Here is a 22,477-nt window from a genome sequence, read left to right on the forward strand (position 1 = left end):
GTTCGAGTCTGGATAGACAATCCAGTGATTGATGTCATGAGCATCGACTTACGCAAATGAGATACGATGACATGTATCAACCAAGTTCGTGGGCCTGACCACCCGATCCCGTTAGTCGCCTCTTACGAAAAGCATTGTCGCGCCTTTTACGACAAGCATTGGTTGCTGAAAACTGTTCTAATAACACCCCCCCCCCCCCCCCCCCCAACACACACACACACACAATGAGATGACTCATGTATTTCCGCACTTAGTTTATGTGACATGTTTATGACAGTTACGCTGTGTGTACAGTGTCACACAAATGTACAGTGTCACACATGTGTACACAGTCCATGTTGCCATGCACACCATGCTCCTGTGACATACATTTTCTCATGGTCCTCTCCGACCACGTCGGTATTTATTTTAGACAACACGTGCTTTTGTGTTAGAGTCTCGTTCACGTTCACTTCTTTATTTAGGCGCAGTATAAACACCCCGGCTTTGTCCGCTGACCTTCATGACAATCTAGCAGTGAGTCGGGTCAGAGTGTGCCTTAGGCCTCTTGTATAAGCTCGGACTCAGTCAGCTCATTACGACGTGGGCCAGCAGCGTTCACCTTTCTTACCTGGCAGGTAAGATGAGCTATGGCTCACCTGTAATCAAGCCGGGCAGAAACAGGAAGCATTAAACAGGTAGACAGCAACATGGACGCGCAGTGTTTACTGGGAGTTGGCGATGTCGTCGACGAAGGAGCTCAGGTAAGACTTCTACTCCCACCTGTTGAATGTGCAGTTATGGTGCAAGGACTAAATGCAGCGGTGCGCGGTACGTTTACCATAATACTGCACTGATTGTGCAGAAATTAGCCAATTAAACATTGCAGTGTTGATCAAATATCAAACACGTTGCTCAATTCCCATGCAGAAAGGGATGCTTGCTTGAACGGTTCAATGATAATTGAATTACGTTTGTATTTTGAAGAGCGGATCCACAGGGTTGGGGAACAAACCCTAGGAAGTTTTATAGGTCATAGAGATTCTAAGTGTAAAACACTATAATTAACTCATATTTATATTTTTAAGTGATTATATAAGTGCACGACTACCGACAAAAATTACCATATCACAAAATCCACTCATCTTTTTCAAAAGGCTGTATTTCAACTCATGTTTTATACGTCCATTTTTTGTATAGTGTTCATCACATGTTGATGTGTCAACACGTATACACGCTCATGTCAGAGTAACGGTATATGGGATTACAGATGTGCACATGTGAATAGGCAGCTATCAGCTATAACTACACAACAGTGTCATAGATACAGGTTAGCATCAGCTGAAATACCTTGTGTCATACACAGTTAATTCCAGTCGTCGCCTGCCTATAACGGTGACAATAAACTGTCGTGAGTATTTTTTTCAAATTGTATCCTGACCTAAAAGGCGATTGTATAACGAGGCTGGGATGACGACATGAGGTTTCCAAATGATCCCCAGTATAAAAATCAACACACACTGAAAGCCCGACACCGAATTCTATTAGTCTAAACATCAAGGATAATATAGTTTCAAATCCTGCCTGAAACACATACTTAAACGTGGAAAAACATATCTTTCATTTCTATTTTATTTCATATTTTGTAATTTTCTAAAAAAAGATATCACTGTGACATCCTTCATTTTGACCACAGTTTCCGACTTTTCGTCAAAAGGAAGGATGTCACATCCTTATTTTTAATTTTTAAAATCATCAACTATTTTTAAATTTAAAATGACCAAATTTAGTTGTCCTGACCATATCATTAACCATAATATGTTTCTAATGACGTCACTTGTCTTATATTAATTATGACATAAAACAATACTAAACGTAGAATGAATGCCCGTTTTTTCCCAATGACAGGACTTGTGGGGGACATAATTCATTATTCATCATTCAGTTGTCTGTCGCTATACAGTAGGCTGTCTGTACTGTACTACCGTTACACCAGGAGGCCCACATTCTAAACTGTGGACTTTACTGCCTACAGGAGGAATACAGTTTGGATATGACAGCTGATTCCTCAAGGCTCCATTACGTTATGTAAGCAGCTGAACTCAGGGCCTCGATATTCCGTATACCGCATTTCCTCCATTTGACGTTTAATATTTGGCGCAAGCCGTTGCGTCTATAAGAAATCCGGCGTCTATTCTGCGTTTCCAAAGACGCGTGGTTTTGTTTTCTGTTCTTTGTTGTTTTACGCCAACAATCAGCAATATTCCAGCTGTATGTCGGCGGTCTGTAAATAATCAAGTCTGGACCAGACAATCCAGTGATTGATATCACGAGCATCGATCCACGCAATTGAGATACGATGACATGCATCTACCAAGTCAGCGAGCCTGACCCCCCGATCCCGTTTGTCGCCTCTTACGACGAGCATGGGTTCCTGAAGACCTATTCTCCCCCAGATCTTCACGGGTCTAAACCGGAAGTGAAAGGGAGTGATCATAACGTCACACGATGTATGTCCGTCACAGAAACCAGTGCCTACGCCTCTCTGTACCAAGTCGCTATCAACTGCAGGTCTATAACGTTACTGTGTGAATCCAGCATTACATGTTTGTCATCAACCGCTGACTCACGGCAGCGATCACCATCCATCAATATTAGCATATACCTGGGAACCCCCTGACTATAAAACATTAGTCATGTAACACCATTGTGTTTGTGAAGGCTGCGTCTTTGTGTGCAGTCACTCGACGCTGGCTGGTTCAGGGTTAGCACAATACAAACGTCAGCTCACGCCGACCAACCTCCCCAAGGACAATAGTGATTTAATAATGTGAATAACAAACTATTTTACGGCAATAAAAATGTCACTTAGAGGGTAAGTGGAAGGTTGAGGTGGAGTGTTGCAAGCCTGGACCTGTTGGATAATGTTGACTAATGATATGTAGGAGTGTTGGATCAACTTAAACTAAACACAGCCACAGCAGTGGAAGTAGCAGTAGTGATAGTAGCTGTTGCCATGGAATAAGTAGCATTGTCAGAAGCAGCAGTAGTAGCAGTGGCATCACTATCCGTAGGACAGGAGGGATAGTCGTTGTATCAAAAGAAGTAGCCAATAGAACGCATTATGGTTATAGCAGACATAGTTGCAATAGAACGCATATTATTTGTTGTAGAAGTAGTAGCAATATGACGGATAGTAGTCGTTGCATAAGTAGTAGCTATAGGACGGATAGTAGTTTCTAGTAGTTTCAGGGTCCACTTGGACGTAATAATCCCCGCATTTGAGTTGTTAGAGTACCTCAATCTACGTCCACATCCACACCATCCACACATCCACACCATCCACACATCCACACCATCCACACCATCCACACATCAACACACCCACACCATCCATACATCCACACTTCCACACCATCCACACCATCCACATATCCACACCACCCACACATCCACACCATCAACACATCCACACCATCCATACATCCACACCATCCACACATCCATACCATCCACACATCTACACCATCCACACATCCAAATATCCACACCATCCACACATTCACACATCCACACCATCCACACATCCACACATCCACACCATCCACACATCCACACATCCACACCATCCACACACCCACACATCCACACCATCAACACCATCCACACACCCACACATCCACACCATCCACACATTCACACATCCACACATCCACACCATCCACACCATCAACACCATCCACACATCCACACATCCACACCATCAACACCATCCACACACCCACACATCCACACCATCAACACCATCCACACATCCACACATCCACACCATCAACACCATCCACACACCCACACATCCACACCATCAACACCATCCACACATCCACACATCCACACCATCCACACACCCACACATCCACACATCCACACCATCCACACACCCACACATCCACACCATCCACACATTCACACATCCACACCATCCACACATCCACACATCCACACCATCCACACATTCACACATCCACACCATCCACACACCCACACATCCACACCATCAACACCATCCACACCATCCACACCATCCACACATCCACATCATCCACACATTCACACATCCACACATCCACACCATCAGCACATCCAAACATCCACACATCCACATCATCCACACCATCCACACCATTCACATCCAAACACCGTTCACATCAACGTCCACATCCACACCCGCAACAACATCCATTTCAAATCAACCACATCCACTTCCAATCCACATCCACATCAACGTCCACATCCACATCCACATGAACGTCCACATCCACATCCACATCCACATCTACATCTAAATCTACATTTACGTCCACATCCACATCCATATCCACACCCGTAACAACATCTACATCCACATCCGCTACAACACCCACATCCACATCCACATCCACTTCCACTTCCAATCCACATCCACATCCACATCAATGTCCACATCCACATCGACATCCGCGTCCACATCCACATCCACTTCCACTTCCGCATCCACAACCACATCGACACCAACATCCACATCTACATCTACATTTACTTCCACATCCACATCCACGTCCACATCCATATCTACGTCCACATCCACATTTACGTCAACATTTACGCCCACATCCACATCCATACCTACACCCACACCCACACCCACACCCGTACCCGCACCCACACCCACACCCACACCCACACCCACACCCACACCCACACCCACACCAAAACCAAAACCCACACCAAAACCAAAACCCACAATAAAACCCACACCAAAGCCCACACCAAAACCCACACCCACACCAATCCCGACAATACCCGGAGGTATTTGAAGGTGTGTGATTAATCAATTAAAGGTATCACTCTTTAGCAGTTTTATGGTTAACTCCTCTGACCCAGCCCCCGGCGACGCAGGGGTTCTTTAATCTCTTTCTTTTCTTAAACGTTGTAATTGTTGGTAGCGGGCCTCAATATTCATGTCAATAAATAAATTGCAAGTTATTCCGTGACATTTGATTGGCTTTGCGAGCAGATTTTGCGTTTATGTTTCCATAAACCGAAAAGAGATAGACCACGCCCACTGGCGGACTACTGTTTCTTGATTGGCAGATAATAGAATGGGCGGGGCTTGCGTTGCGTTAATTAAACGATGTCAATTATCAGGGGCGGTGAGGTAGCCGAGTGGTTAAAGCCTTCGTCACGCCGAAGACCCAGGTTCGATTCGCCACATGGGTACAATGTGTGAAGCCCATTTCTGTGTCCCCCGCAGTGATATTGCTGGAATATTGCTAAAGGCGGCGTTAAACCATACTCACTCACTCACTCACTCACTCACTGCCATGTGCAAGAGTGAGTGAGTTGTGTTTAACGCCGCTTTTAACAGTATTACAGTTATATCGCGGCGTGTCAGCTAAATGTGGGAGGAAAGCCCGAAGTGATGCAGGTTTCAGACGTTTACCAGTTCGGTAAAATCCATGAGCACGGGTATGGTTCTGACAAACCTAGAAACATAATTGGGGCGAACCGGGATTCGAACCCACAATCACGGGTTTCTGGCGTGCCCAAGACCTTAGACGACTGGGCCACCCGTGCCCCCACCATGTGTCGGATATGTGTGAGGCGGGTGTAGACGCGCTTGTCACGTGGAGTGATATTTGGTCTGTGGATCGGCAGGTATGGTGGGTTGGCGGGGCCTTTGAGTCGGAGGAGAATGTTGGTCTATGTATCATGAGATCTGTCGGTCTGGATCTGAAGGGACTGTGTGTCAGTGTTTGTTTGTTTGCTTGTTTAACGCCACACTCAGCAATATTCCAACTATATGACGGCGGTCTGTAAATAATCGAGTTTGCACCAGATAATCCAGTGATTAATATCACGAACATCGGTCTACGCACTTGGGATACGATGTCATGCATCAACCAAGTCAGTAAGCATGATCACCCGATCCCGTTAGTCGCCTCATCGACAAGCATAGTCGCCTTTTAGGGCAAGCATGGGTTGCTGAGGAACAGCATGCATTCTAACCCGGACCTTCACGGGTGTGAGTCAGTGGCGTCTGTGTAGTCTGTGTACGTGAGAACAGTGGCGTCTGTGAAGTCTGTGGACGTGGGGACAGTGGCGTCTGTGAAGTCTGTATACGTGAGGACAGCGGCGTCAGTGACGTCTGTGTACGTGAGAACAGTGGTGTCCGTGACGTCTGTGTACGTGGGGACAGTGGCGTCTGTGAAGTCTGTATACGTGAGGACAGTGGCGTCAGTGAAGTCTGTGCACGTTAGAACAGTGGCGTCTGTGGACGTGGGGACAGTGGCGTCAGTGGCGTCTGTGGACGCCCATTTCTTGTGTCCCCCGTCGTGATATTGCTGGAATATTGCTACAAGCAGCGTAAAACAGTACTCACTCCCTCACAAAGCATAACAATTGACTTGAATATGTTTTTTATGCATTTTGGAGTTATAAACTAAAACACTGCCTCCGTCGCCTAGTGGTAGAGCGTCCGCCCGGAGAGCGGAAGGTCCGGGGTTCGATCCCCACCCACGTCATACCAAAAGACGTTAAACGATGGTACTTGTTGTTACCCTGTCTGGCGCTCGACATAACGGCCAAAACGAGGACTGGTCTGCTCGGAGTCAGTATACTGTGTCTGAGTGGGGTATTCATGTTAAACTGCGGCATGGTATCTCAGTGGGCTAGCACTCAGTTGAGACTAGTACAAGCAGCCACACACACACGTGCTATATGAGTGCAATAATCTTCGACGCGACGTTAAACTACATTTCACCTCACCTGTAAACTAAAAACCGATGAGCACACATTGCGGAAATATGCGTACAGTATGCGCACTGGTTTTTATGTTCATATCCCCATGAACGCAAATAAAATAGAAGCCAGTTGTTAAACTACCTTTCAGTGGTATGTATCGGGCAGGTTCGCCGGGTTCTGTGTGAGTGCGTGTGTTTACCTAGCTTGGGGCCGTGTGTGTGGGAGAACGCTACTTCCGGGTATGTATCGATCCATCCTTACGGCAAAATCGGCTAAACGTTTTACAACCAGCCAGCCAAGCCGGGGATTATAAAACATATGGACGTTAGGATCATTACGTCATGCATCTTAAAATTACTACCATGTGCAAGCGACATGGGTACAATGTGTGAAGCCCATTTCTGTGTCCCCCGCAGTGATATTGCTGGAATATTGCTAAAGGCGGCGTTAAACCATACTCACTCACTCACTCACTCACTCACTGCCATGTGCAAGAGTGAGTGAGTTGTGTTTAACGCCGCTTTTAACAGTATTACAGTTATATCGCGGCGTGTCAGCTAAATGTGGGAGGAAAGCCCGAAGTGATGCAGGTTTCAGACGTTTACCAGTTCGGTAAAATCCATGAGCACGGGTATGGTTCTGACAAACCTAGAAACATAATTGGGGCGAACCGGGATTCGAACCCACAATCACGGGTTTCTGGCGTGCCCAAGACCTTAGACGACTGGGCCACCCGTGCCCCCACCATGTGTCGGATATGTGTGAGGCGGGTGTAGACGCGCTTGTCACGTGGAGTGATATTTGGTCTGTGGATCGGCAGGTATGGTGGGTTGGCGGGGCCTTTGAGTCGGAGGAGAATGTTGGTCTATGTATCATGAGATCTGTCGGTCTGGATCTGAAGGGACTGTGTGTCAGTGTTTGTTTGTTTGCTTGTTTAACGCCACACTCAGCAATATTCCAACTATATGACGGCGGTCTGTAAATAATCGAGTTTGCACCAGATAATCCAGTGATTAATATCACGAACATCGGTCTACGCACTTGGGATACGATGTCATGCATGCATCAACCAAGTCAGTAAGCATGATCACCCGATCCCGTTAGTCGCCTCATCGACAAGCATAGTCGCCTTTTAGGGCAAGCATGGGTTGCTGAGGAACAGCATGCATTCTAACCCGGACCTTCACGGGTGTGAGTCAGTGGCGTCTGTGTAGTCTGTGTACGTGAGAACAGTGGCGTCTGTGAAGTCTGTGGACGTGGGGACAGTGGCGTCTGTGAAGTCTGTATACGTGAGGACAGCGGCGTCAGTGACGTCTGTGTACGTGAGAACAGTGGCGTCCGTGACGTCTGTGTACGTGGGGACAGTGGCGTCTGTGAAGTCTGTATACGTGAGGACAGTGGCGTCAGTGAAGTCTGTGCACGTTAGAACAGTGGCGTCTGTGGACGTGGGGACAGTGGCGTCAGTGGCGTCTGTGGACGCCCATTTCTTGTGTCCCCCGTCGTGATATTGCTGGAATATTGCTACAAGCAGCGTAAAACAGTACTCACTCCCTCACAAAGCATAACAATTGACTTGAATATGTTTTTTATGCATTTTGGAGTTATAAACTAAAACACTGCCTCCGTCGCCTAGTGGTAGAGCGTCCGCCCGGAGAGCGGAAGGTCCGGGGTTCGATCCCCACCCACGTCATACCAAAAGACGTTAAACGATGGTACTTGTTGTTACCCTGTCTGGCGCTCGACATAACGGCCAAAACGAGGACTGGTCTGCTCGGAGTCAGTATACTGTGTCTGAGTGGGGTATTCATGTTAAACTGCGGCATGGTATCTCAGTGGGCTAGCACTCAGTTGAGACTAGTACAAGCAGCCACACACACACGTGCTATATGAGTGCAATAATCTTCGACGCGACGTTAAACTACATTTCACCTCACCTGTAAACTAAAAACCGATGAGCACACATTGCGGAAATATGCGTACAGTATGCGTACTGGTTTTTATGTTCATATCCCCATGAACGCAAATAAAATAGAAGCCAGTTGTTAAACTACCTTTCAGTGGTATGTATCGGGCAGGTTCGCCGGGTTCTGTGTGAGTGCGTGTGTTTACCTAGCTTGGGGCCGTGTGTGTGGGAGAACGCTACTTCCGGGTATGTATCGATCCATCCTTACGGCAAAATCGGCTAAACGTTTTACAACCAGCCAGCCAAGCCGGGGATTATAAAACATATGGACGTTAGGATCATTACGTCATGCATCTTAAAATTACTACCATGTGCAAGCGACATGGGTACAATGTGTGAAGCCCATTTCTGTGTCCCCCGCAGTGATATTGCTGGAATATTGCTAAAGGCGGCGTTAAACCATACTCACTCACTCACTCACTCACTCACTGCCATGTGCAAGAGTGAGTGAGTTGTGTTTAACGCCGCTTTTAACAGTATTACAGTTATATCGCGGCGTGTCAGCTAAATGTGGGAGGAAAGCCCGAAGTGATGCAGGTTTCAGACGTTTACCAGTTCGGTAAAATCCATGAGCACGGGTATGGTTCTGACAAACCTAGAAACATAATTGGGGCGAACCGGGATTCGAACCCACAATCACGGGTTTCTGGCGTGCCCAAGACCTTAGACGACTGGTGTTTGTTTGTTTGCTTGTTTAACGCCACACTCAGCAATATTCCAACTATATGACGGCGGTCTGTAAATAATCGAGTTTGCACCAGATAATCCAGTGATTAATATCACGAGCATCGGTCTACGCACTTGGGATACGATGTCATGCATGCATCAACCAAGTCAGTAAGCATGATCACCCGATCCCGTTAGTCGCCTCATCGACAAGCATAGTCGCCTTTTAGGGCAAGCATGGGTTGCTGAGGAACAGCATGCATTCTAACCCGGACCTTCACGGGTGTGAGTCAGTGGCGTCTGTGTAGTCTGTGTACGTGAGAACAGTGGCGTCTGTGAAGTCTGTGGATGTGGGGACAGTGGCGTCTGTGAAGTCTGTATACGTGAGGACAGCGGCGTCAGTGACGTCTGTGTACGTGAGAACAGTGGCGTCCGTGACGTCTGTGTACGTGGGGACAGTGGCGTCTGTGAAGTCTGTATACGTGAGGACAGTGGCGTCAGTGAAGTCTGTGCACGTTAGAACAGTGGCGTCTGTGGACGTGGGGACAGTGGCGTCAGTGGCGTCTGTGGACGTGAGGACATTGGCGTCAGTGAAGTCTGTGGACGTGGGGACAGTGGCGTCTGTGAAGTCTGTGTACGTGGGGACAGTGGCGTCAGTGGACGTGGGGACAGTGGCGTCAGTGGACGTGGGGACAGTGGCGTCAGTGGCGTCTGTGGACGTGGGGACAGTGGCGTCAGTGAAGTCTGTGTACGTGAGGACAGTGGCGTCAGTGAAGTCTGTGGACGTGGAGACAATGGCGTCTGTGAAGTCTGTATACTCGGGGACAGTGGCGTCTTTGAGATCTGTGTACATGAGAACAATGGCGTCTGTGAAGTCTGTGCACGTGAGGACAGTGGCGTCTTTGAGATCTGTGTACGTGAGAACAATGGCGTCTGTGAAGTCTGTGCACGTGAGGACAGTGGCGTCTTTGAGATCTGTGTACGTGAGAACAATGGCGTCTGTGAAGTCTGTGCACGTGAGGACAGTGGCGTCTTTGAGATCTGTATACGTGAGAACAATGGCGTCTGTGAAGTCTGTGCACGTGAGGACAGTGGCGTCTTTGAGATCTGTGTACGTGAGGACAGTGGCGTCTTTGAAGTCTGTGTACGTGAGAACAATGGCGTCTGTGAAGTCTGTGCACGTGAGGACAGTGGCGTCTGTGAGGTGTGTGTTCGTTGGGTCTGAAGATGAGGTAGGGTTCGAGCTGTTTGTTTGCTCTTTGAGGTATCGCTTTAGTTCTGTTTAGCCTTTGGAGGCGTGTTGTTGACAGGGGCAGTAAGCTGTATGGCATACAAGCTGCCATGCCTCGCGGCTGCTGTGTGGAAGGATAGACGTTTTGACAGCAGTAAATACGTGTTTCATCAAGCCATGACGACATCAGCCCTTGTGAGTTCACCTGCACTTGTGCAGCGTCATGCACGCCAACCAACACACAAGTAGATGATCAATACCTCTCGTATCCCGGTCATGGCATGATAGGGGAAATGAGATTTTAGTGATGGGTTAAAAAAATGAGAGAGTGATTTACAACTGCATGATCATAGTTTAAACGCAAACGACGTCATAGGCTCTTCAGTGGTGACGTCATGGTATAGTCCCCATCACACATCAGTCCGACTATGAACGGTACATGTGGTATCTCCTTGGACAACAGCCGAAATATGACTCAGCAGTATATCTGTACATGGTAGGATGAGTTGGTAATGTGACTGCTAACCTTACAGGCGGCTAGTCCTCGGTATCTTCCTCAGGGAGTTGATAATTATATAAAAATGCACATTGATCCATTGAAACGGGGTAATAAAGTAGGTCTTTGGGCATGCTCAACTGTGTGGAGTTCACTCACTGTTTGGTTGTTGTTGTTGTTGTTGTTGTTGTTGTTGTTTGTTGTTGTTTATCGACTTTATTTTGTTGCTACTTGTGCGACTTCTGCAAAGGGCCCCAGATGTTCGTAGATATATGTGCATTCTAATTTACTATTGTTTCCTGCCACTGGCATATTGCCCAATGTTATTAATACCTACATGTTATATAGATATACTGGAGTTACTGAAGCCTGCCTGTGTACGGCATACAGTTCATTAGGAATGTTAATTGATACTGATAACGCCCGAGGGAAGTTATACATAATGGACGGAATAACTATGGCGGCAGTCACTGAATACTTTTGCTGCCGTGACGTGAATACTTCGTGAACGCTGTGTCATAATGTAAATATTTCTCTTAGGCTCCCATGATGTGAACAGTTCGTTAAGGCTGCCGTGAAAATGGTCTCTGAAACTTACCAAAGGTTGAAGAATTTGAATAGTTAATGGCGTAATGTGCTCCATCCAGACAGTTCATGGCGTTATGGGCTCCATCTAGACAGTTCATGGCGTTACGTGCTCCATCTTTACTGTTCATGGCGTTATGGGCTCCATCTATACAGTTCATGGCGTTATGGGCTCCATCTAGCCAGTTCATGGCGTTATGGGCTCCATTTAGACAATTCATGGCGTTATGGGCTCCATCTAGCCAGTTCAAGGCGTTATGGGCTCCATCTAGACAATTCATGGCGTTATGGGCTCCATCTAGCCAGTTCAAGGCGTTATGGGCTCCATCAAGGCAGTTCATGGCGTTATGGGCTCCATCTAGACAGTTCAAGGCGTTATGGGCTCCATCTATACAGTTCAAGGCGTTATGTGCTCCATCTATACAGTTCAAGGCGTTATGGGCTCAATATAGACAATTCATGGCGTTATGGGCTCCATCTAGACAGTTCATGGCGTTATTGGCTCCATCTATACAGTTCAAGGCGTTATGTGCTCCATCTAGACAGTTCAAGGCGTTATGGGCTCCATCTAGACAATTCATGGCGTTATGGGCTCCATCTAGACAGTTCATGGCGTTATGGGCTCCATCTAGACAGTTCATGGTGTTATGGGCTCCATCCAGACAGTTCATGGCGTTATGGGCTCCATCTAGACAGTTCATGGTGTTATGGGCTCCATCTAGACAGTTCATGGTGTTATGGGCTCCATCTAGACAGTTCATGGTGTTATGGGCTCCATCTAGACAGTTCATGGTGTTATGGGCTCCATCCAGGCAGTTCATTCCGTTATGGGCTCCATCCAGGCAGTTCATGGCGTTATGGGCTCCATCTGGACAGTTCAAGGCGTTATGGGCTCCATCTAGACAGTTCATGGTGTTATGGGCTCCATCCAGGCAGTTCATGGTGTTATGGGCTCCATCCAGGCAGTTCAAGGCGTTATGGGCTCCATCTAGACAGTTCATGGTGTTATGGGCTCCATCTAGCCAGTTCAAGGCGTTATGGGCTCCATCCAGGCAGTTCATGGCGTTATGTGCTCCATCTAGACAGTTCAAGGCGTTATGGGCTCCATCCAGGCAGTTCAAGGCGTTATGGGCTCCATCCAGGCAGTTCATGGCGTTATGGGCTCCATCTAGACAGTTCATGGCGTTATGGGCTCCATTTAGACAGTTCATGGCGTTATGGGCTCCATCTATACAGTTCATGGCGTTATGGGCTCCATCCAGGCAGTTCATGGCGTTATGGGCTCCATCTAGACAGTTCATGGCGTTATGGGCTCCATGTAGACAGTTCAAGGCGTTATGGGCTCCATCTAGACATTTCATGGCGTTATGGGCTCCATTTAGACAGTTCACGGCGCTATGTGCTCCATCTAGACAGTTCATGGCGGTATGGGCTCCATCTAGACAGTTCATGGCGTTATGGGCTCCATCTAGACAGTTCATGGCGTTATGGGCTCCATTTAGACAGTTCATGGCGTTATGGGCTCCATCTATACAGTTCATGGCGTTATGGGCTCCATCTAGACAGTTCATGGCGTTATGGGCTCGATCTAGACAGTTCAAGGCGTTATGGGCTCGATCTAGACAGTTCATGGTGTTATGGGCTCCATCTAGACAGTTCATGGCGTTATGGGCTCCATTTAGACAATTCATGGCGTTATTGGCTCCATCTGGACAGTTCATTGCGTTATGGGCTCCATCTAGACAATTCATGGCGTTATGGGCTCCATCCAGGCAGTTCATGGCGTTATGGGCTCCATCTAGACAGTTCATGGTGTTATGGGCTCCATCTAGACAATTCATGGCGTTATGGGCTCCATTTAGACAATTCATGGCGTTATTGGCTCCATCTGGACAGTTCATTGCGTTATGGGCTCCATCTAGACAATTCATGGCGTTATGGGCTCCATCCAGGCAGTTCATGGCGTTATGGGCTCCATCTAGACAGTTCATTGCGTTATGGGCTCCATCTAGACAATTCATGGCGTTATGGGCTCCATCTAGACAGTTCATGGTGTTATGGGCTCCATCTAGACAGTTCATGGCGTTATGGGCTCCATTTAGACAATTCATGGCGTTATTGGCTCCATCTGGACAGTTCATTGCGTTATGGGCTCCATCTAGACAATTCATGGCGTTATGGGCTCCATCCAGGCAGTTCATGGCGTTATGGGCTCCATCTAGACAGTTCATTGCGTTATGGGCTCCATCTAGACAATTCATGGCGTTATGGGCTCCATCCAGGCAGTTCATGGCGTTATGGGCTCCATCTAGACAGTTCAAGGCGTTATGGGCTCCATCCAGGCAGTTCATGGCGTTATGGGCTCCATCAAGACAGTTCATGGCGTTATGGGCTCCATCCAGGCAGTTCATGGCGTTATGGGCTCCATCTAGACAGTTCAAGGCGTTATGGGCTCCATCCAGGCAGTTCATGGCGTTATGGGCTCCATCTAGACAATTCATGGCGTTATGGGCTCCATCCAGGCAGTTCATGGCGTTATGGGCTCCATCTAGACAGTTCATGGCGTTATGGGCTCCATCCAGGCAGTTCATGGCGTTATGGGCTCCATCAAGACAGTTCATGGCGTTATGGGCTCCATCTAGACAGTTCATGGCGTTATGGGCTCCATCCAGACAGTTCATGGCGTTATGGGCTCCATCTAGACAGTTCATGGCGTTATGGGCTCCATCCAGGCAGTTCATGGCGTTATGGGCTCCATCTAGACAGTTCAAGGCGTTATGGGCTCCATCCAGGCAGTTCATGGCGTTATGGGCTCCATCTAGACAATTCATGGCGTTATGGGCTCCATCCAGGCAGTTCATGGCGTTATGGGCTCCATCTAGACAGTTCATGGCGTTATGGGCTCCATCCAGGCAGTTCATGGCGTTATGGGCTCCATCAAGACAGTTCATGGCGTTATGGGCTCCATCTAGACAGTTCATGGCGTTATGGGCTCCATCCAGACAGTTCATGGCGTTATGGGCTCCATCTAGACAGTTCATGGCGTTATGGGCTCCATCAAGACAGTTCAAGGCGCTATGTGCTCCATCTAGACAGTTCATGGCGTTATGGGCTCCATCCAGGCAGTTCAAGGCGTTATGGGCTCCATCCAGGCAGTTCATGGCGTTATGGGCTCCATCCAGGCAGTTCATGGCGTTATGGGCTCCATCAAGACAGTTCAAGGCGTTATGGGCTCCATCTAGACAGTTCAAGGCGTTATGGGCTCCATCCAGGCAGTTCATGGCGTTATGGGCTCCATCCAGGCAGTTCATGGCGTTATGGGCTCCATCCAGGCAGTTCATGGCGTTATGGGCTCCATCCAGGCAGTTCATGGCGTTATGGGCTCCATCAAGACAGTTCAAGGCGTTATGGGCTCCATCTAGACAGTTCATGGCGTTATGGGCTCCATCCAGGCAGTTCATGGCGTTATGTGCTCCATCTATACAGTTCATGGCGTTATGGGCTCCATCCAGGCAGTTCAAGGCGTTATGGGCTCCATCTAGACAGTTCAAGGCGTTATGGGCTCCATCTAGACAGTTCAAGGCGTTATGGGCTCCATCCAGGCAGTTCATGGCGTTATGGGCTCCATCCAGGCAGTTCATGGCGTTATGGGCTCCATCTAGACAGTTCATGGCGTTATGGGCTCCATCCAGGCAGTTCATGGTGTTATGGCCTCCATCTATACAGTTCATGGCGTTATGGGCTCCATCCAGGCAGTTCATGGCGTTATGGGCTCCATCCAGGCAGTTCATGGCGTTATGGGCTCCATCTAGACAGTTCATGGCGTTATGGGCTCCATCTAGACAGTTCAAGGCGTTATGGGCTCCATCCAGGCAGTTCATGGTGTTATGGGCTCCATCTAGACAGTTCATGGCGTTATGGGCTCCATCTAGACAGTTCATGGCGTTATGGGCTCCATCTAGACAGTTCAAGGTGTTATGGGCTCCATCCAGGCAGTTCATGGCGTTATGGGCTCCATCCAGGCAGTTCATGGCGTTATGGGCTCCATCCAGGCAGTTCATGGCGTTATGGGCTCCATCAAGACAGTTCAAGGCGCTATGTGCTCCATCTAGACAGTTCATGGCGTTATGGGCTCCATCCAGGCAGTTCAAGGCGTTATGGGCTCCATCCAGGCAGTTCATGGCGTTATGGGCTCCATCTAGACAGTTCATGGCGTTATGGGCTCCATGTAGACAGTTCAAGGCGTTATGGGCTCCATCTAGACATTTCATAGCGTTATGGGCTCCATTTAGACAGTTCACGGCGCTATGTGCTCCATCTAGACAGTTCATGGCGGTATGGGCTCCATCTAGACAGTTCATGGCGTTATGGGCTCCATCTAGACAGTTCATGGCGTTATGGGCTCCATTTAGACAGTTCATGGCGTTATGGGCTCCATCTATACAGTTCATGGCGTTATGGGCTCCATCTAGACAGTTCATGGCGTTATGGGCTCGATCTAGACAGTTCATGGCGTTATGGGCTCGATCTAGACAGTTCATGGTGTTATGGGCTCCATCTAGACAGTTCATGGCGTTATGGGCTCCATTTAGACAATTCATGGCGTTATTGTCTCCATCTGGACAGTTCATTGCGTTATGGGCTCCATCTAGACAATTCATGGCGTTATGGGCTCCATCTAGACAGTTCATGGCGTTATGGGCTCCATCTAGACAGTTCAAGGCGTTATGGGCTCCATCTAGACAGTTCAAGGCGTTATAGGCTCCATCTAGACAGTTCAAGGCGTTATGGGCTCCATCAAGGCAGTTCATGGCGCTATGTGCTCCATCTAGACAATTCATGGCGTTATGGGCTCCATCTAGACAGTTCAAGGCGTTATGGGCTCCATCAAGGCAGTTCATGGCGTTATGTGCTCCATCTAGACAGTTCAAGGCGTTATGGGCTCCATCTAGACAGTTCAAGGCGTTATGGGCTCCATCTAGACAGTTCATGGCGTTATGGGCTCCATCTAGACAGTTCAAGGCGTTATGGGCTCCATCTAGACAATTCAAGGCGTTATGGGCTCCATCTAGACAGTTCATGGCGTTATGGGCTCCATCTAGACACCTAAGGCGTTATGGGCTCCATCTAGACAATTCATGGCGTTATGGGCTCCATCTATACAGTTCATGGCGCTATGTGCTCCATCTAGACAGTTCATGGCGTTATGGGCTCGATCTAGACAGTTCATGGCGTTATGGGCTCCATCTAGACAGTTCAAGGCGTTATGGGCTCCATCTAGACAGTTCAAGGCGTTATGGGCTCCATCCAGACAATTCATGGCGTTATGGGCTCCATCTAGACAGTTCATGGCGTTATGGGCTCCATCTAGACAGTTCATGGCGTTATGGGCTCCATCTAGACAGTTCATGGCGTTATGGGCTCCATCTAGACAGTTCAAGGCGTTATGGGCTCCATCTAGACAGTTCAAGGCGTTATGGGCTTCATCCAGACAGTTCATGGCGTTATGGGCTCCATCTAGACAGTTCATGGTGTTATGGCCTCCATCTATACAGTTCATGGCGTTATGGGCTCCATCTAGACAGTTCATGGTGTTATGGCCTCCATCTAGACAGTTCATGGTGTTATGGGCTCCATCCAGGCAGTTCATGGCGTTATGGGCTCCATCTAGACAGTTCATGGCGTTATGGCCTCCATCTAGACAGTTCATGGTGTTATGGCCTCCATCTAGACAGTTCATGGTGTTATGGGCTCCATCCAGGCAGTTCATGGCGTTATGGGCTCCATCTAGACAGTTCATGGTGTTATGGCCTCCATCTAGACAGTTCATGGTGTTATGGGCTCCATCCAGGCAGTTCATGGCGTTATGGGCTCCATCTAGACAGTTCATGGTGTTATGGCCTCCATCTAGACAGTTCATGGTGTTATGGGCTCCATCCAGGCAGTTCATGGCGTTATGGGCTCCATCTAGACAGTTCATGGTGTTATGGGCTCCATCTAGACAGTTCATGGTGTTATGGGCTCCATCCAGGCAGTTCATGGCGTTATGGGCTCCATCTAGACAGTTCAAGGCGTTATGGGCTCCATCCAAACATGAATGACGTTGCAGCGCCTCATCCCATACGTGCTACAGGTACAATCTTTCCCTCGTTCAAACCAAATATTGCAGGACGTCTCAGTGCCCATAATTCTACAACAGATATACACTCATCACTCAGTCAGTCCAAAAATAATAAATTATTAATTAAATGATTTTATTTACGGTCTCTGGTCAGTCCTTATAGTGCAGTGCCACATAAATGTCTCGTGACAAACACGATTTCCCTTAACCTCCTTTAAGTATGTTAATCTCTACTATAGCGCTGTCCAAATATCAAATGACAAGATACGACAGTCCCTTAACCTCTCGTGGCTATAATGTCACCCATTGCTTCATCCAATACTCCATGACGTTAGACCCAATGTTCATAACAACCCATACCTCAAACACTGGCTTTGCTCCAACCAGTCTATCAAACTGTTACCAGAGAGCGCCCAAACGTAATACGGGTATAGCTACATATGGTTTATGACGTTAGAATCTGTGCCTCTAACCCTCTAACCTCGCTCCACCCAAATATCTCATGACGAGATACCATGCGTATAATCTTGACCTTCGATTCTTCCAAATCTTTCGAGAAGATACGAAACGGAGAAACAGCCTTCCCCGTGTACAAATCTCAGCCATCGCTAAATTCGAATCTCACATGACCCAAACCACCGACGGGTATAATCTCATCCCTCATGACAAGAAACATTGCCCTTAACCTCTCACAGATATAATCTCATCATTTCTCCATCCAAGTATTTTATGAGAAGACACAGTGCCCTTCACCTCCCAAATATATAATCTCATCCCTTGCTCCATTCAAGTATCCCACGACCATATCCCACGTCCTTAACCTCCCACAGATATAATCTCAGCCCTCACTTTATCCAAGTATCCCATTTCAAGACACACACAGTGCCCTTAACCTTCCAAGGATATAATCTCACCCCTCGTTCCATCCAAGTATCCAATGTCAAAACACAGTGCCCTTAACCTCCAACGGATCTAATCTCACCATCGCGCATCCAAGTATCCCAGGTCAAGACACAATGTCCCTAACCTCCCTTGGAAATAACCTCACCCCTCTCTCAATACAAGTATCCCATGACAAGATACAGTGCCCTTAACCTCCCAGGAGTATATGACCTCGCCCCTCGCCCCATCCAAGTATCCCATGACAAGACACAGTGCCCTTAACCTCCCAGGAGTATATGACCTCGCCCCTCGCCCCATCCAAGTATCCCATGACAAGACACAGTGCCCTTAACCTCCCAGGAGTATATGACCTCGCCCCTCGCCCCATCCAAGTATCCCATGACAAGACACAGTGCCCTTAACCTCCCAGGAATATATAACCTCGCCCAACGCCCCATCCAAGTATCACATGACAAGACACACTGCCCTTAACCCCCCAGGAATATATAACCTTGCCCCTCGACCCATCCAAGTATCCCCTGACAAGACACAGTGCCCTTAACCTCCCAGGAATATATAACCTCGCCCCACGCCCCATCCAAGCATCCCATGACAAGACACATTGCCCTTAACCTCCCAGGAATATATAACCTCGCCCCACGCCCCATCCAAGCATCCCATGACAAGACACACTGCCCTTAACCTCCCAGGAATATATAACCTCGCCCCACGCCCCATCCAAGCATCCCATGACAAGACACAGTGCCCTTAACCTCCCAGGAATATATAACCTTGCCCCTCGCCCCATCCAAGCATCCCATGACAAGACACATTGCCCTTAACCTCCCAGGAATATATAACCTCGCCCCACGCCCCATCCAAGCATCCCATGACAAGACACACTGCCCTTAACCTCCCAGGAATATATAACCTCGCCCCTCGCCCCATCCAAGTATCACATGACAAGACACAGTGCCCTTAACCTCCCAGGAATATATAACCTCGCCCCTCGCCCCACCCAAGTATCCCATGATAAGACAGAATGCCCTTAACCTCCAAGGAATATATAACCTCGCCCCTCGCCCCACCCAAGTATCCCCTGACAAGATACACTGCCCTTAACCTCCCAGGAATATATAACCTCGCCCCACGCCCCATCCAAGTATCATATGACAAGACACACTGTCCTTAACCTCCCAGGAATATATAACCTCGCCCCACGCCCCATCCAAGCATCCCATGACAAGACACACTGCCCTTAACCTCCAACGGATCTAATATCACCATCGCTCATCATAGCATCCCCCCATCCAAATCTCCGAAGACGTTACAAAGCAAGGTCTCCTGTCCGAGACATCGTTGATTGCTCTCAACATTTGCCAAACCAATCCCGCATTCTCACCGAAGAAATTCAGCTCCTACATCATTAAAACCTGTCACCCACTGTTTTGTCCACGCGCCAGCAATTATATAATCAATGCAAACCATAGTGCGGCCTGCTCTGTCCGTCCGTCATTATATTTCCCATCACGGCCGACCCAGGGGTCAGCACTTTGCACGTGTTGGGGGAAATTGCTTAGCATTCAACAATTGATTCTAGATTATTTCTGACGGCTGGTTGTGTGGACTCTGAACGCAGGTGATGCACCAGACACTTTCTGTTGTGCATCTTTCTTCGTGTTTTTACACCTCTTGATGCAAACGGACAAATTACTATGGCGCAATCATGTAAATTGCATGTTCAAAGTGGCGTTTATATCGGGACAAGACGTTCAGACACATGGAATTGGAAAGAGAAAGAGAAAAGTAATCAGGGGGGACAGCTTTGTAGGAGTCATCTGGGCACTCATTGCGCTCTGAATTTAATAAACCAGATTCTTGGTCTCTGCTCAGCTGACAACAGTGAGCATGTCAATCTGCTATCAAGAAATTAATAGATGAAAGTTGTAACAGTTAATTTCATTAAGTTGGAACGTACTAAAAGGTATATGAAAAAATGTTCCTTTCAAATCAATCAAAAAGCGTACATCAAAGTAGATTAACTGTGGTTGTTAGAGACAGTACTGAATCACTTCCGTTTTACTTCGATTAAAAGGAAAATATTACTACCATGCGATGTTTACATGGAATTGATCATTAACTGCATTACAAACATCATGTACAAGCGTCTGTCACCACAATCAATTTACCATCAGACCGAGGCCGACATCACTGATGCTACACTGTTGGAGTGTGTGAGTATAATGCTCCCGTTTTGGTGATGTTATAGACACTATGCACGCTTGATGGTGCAGACCAAACTTCATCCGTCGGGACAAAAGCTTGACGATGTGGACGTTGTTGTGATGTTGCCAATATTGTTATTCCAATCGTCTCTTGATGACCCTAGTCACGGGTTGGCAAGCCGTCTTAGATGGCGTAATGTATTATGCTGTCCCTTAGACGTGCCATGATCCTAGGACGGTGGGTTCGAATCCCAGATTTGTCCTGATAATGATTCTTGGTTGTCAGGGGGGCACGGGTGGCCCAGTCGTCTGAGGCGCCGCGATTCGCTGTGCAGAGTTGCACGCCAGAAACCTATGATTGTGGATTCGAATCCCGGTTCACCCCGATTATGTTTCTAGGTTTGTCAGCGCCATACCCGTGCTCGTGGGTTTCACCGAAGTGGTAAACGTCTAAGACCTGCATCATTTCGGGCTTTCCTCCCACATTAAGCTGACACGCCGCGATATAACTGGAATACTGTTAAAAGCCGCGTTAAACCCAACTCACTCACTCTGGGTTGTCAGCGCTTGTGCGCTTCACCAAAGTGGTAAAATCTAAACCCTGCATTACCCTCGTCCCAAATTAAGTTGCACCACCTTCATATTCAAATAATCAAAGTTTGGTCATCATAGAGACAAACTGGTAAAACAGGTGGTTAAACTCACCAACCATACCTTGTTTGTATTAATTTGTTTGTTTGTTGTTTTACGCCGCACTCAGCAATATTCCCGCGACGGCGGTCTATAAATAATCGAGTCTGAACCAGACAATCCAGTGATTGCATTATGAGCATCGATCTACGCATTTGGGATACGATGACATGCATCAACCAAGTCAGCGAGTCTGACCAACCGATCCCGTTAGTCGCCTCTTTCTACAAGCATGGTCGCCTTTTTCGGCAAGCATAGGTAACCATGGTAAATGCGTATGAAGGCCGGCGTTGGAATCTGGTGTTGAATGTCACTCCAGGTTATCGATCTTTCTAGTTTGATGAAGACTGACTAATGATTCGTGGTCATGTGGTGTCACATCACGCTACACGTACCGAGTGACCCCGCTGTAACGATGCTGTCCCATGCCGCGGTAAGGCCTCGGGGGACAGGTGAAACACATTATCTGTCTCGTATCGGTGATGTAAGCGTCATTTTTAATAGCATTACTTGTGACGTAACCAGCATATCTCCAGACTGTTGACGTTACTTTAGTCCAAATTTGCATTTAACCTTTCGCCCATCACTGCTGTGTTGACGAAGGAGAACCTAATTCGTTGTGGCATGATATCTGTCTGTCTACCGTCACTAGCGTGCTATACTGCTTTTATGGTCAGAACACCACCTGTTTGCCTGTCTGCCGTCACCAGAACACTATTGTACATGATCAGAACACCGTCTATCTGTCGGTATGTCTACCGTCTTTAGAGCAATATTGTGCATCGTCAGAACATCTCCTGTCTGTCTGTCTGTCTGTCTGTCTGTCTGTCTAGTTACCATTTTGGCTGATGACCAA

General features: G+C 47.8%; 1 protein-coding gene across 1 annotated transcript in view; it reads left to right on the forward strand.

Moving 5' to 3' along the window:
* The first annotated feature begins 303 nt into the window (after positions 1–303).
* The window catches only part of LOC124146300 (transmembrane protein 272-like), a 39,301-nt gene continuing 17,127 nt past the window's right edge, over positions 304–22,477 (forward strand). The window contains exon 1 of the mRNA XM_046516536.2: positions 304–743. Coding sequence (XP_046372492.2) covers positions 690–743 — 54 coding nt within the window. The 5' untranslated portion in view covers positions 304–689. The remainder of the gene's footprint in view (positions 744–22,477) is intronic.

This window comes from Haliotis rufescens, unplaced genomic scaffold, assembly GCF_023055435.1.
Source record: "Haliotis rufescens isolate VD_foot unplaced genomic scaffold, xgHalRufe1.0.p SCAF_2, whole genome shotgun sequence".
In the NCBI taxonomy this organism is placed as follows: domain Eukaryota; kingdom Metazoa; phylum Mollusca; class Gastropoda; order Lepetellida; family Haliotidae; genus Haliotis; species Haliotis rufescens.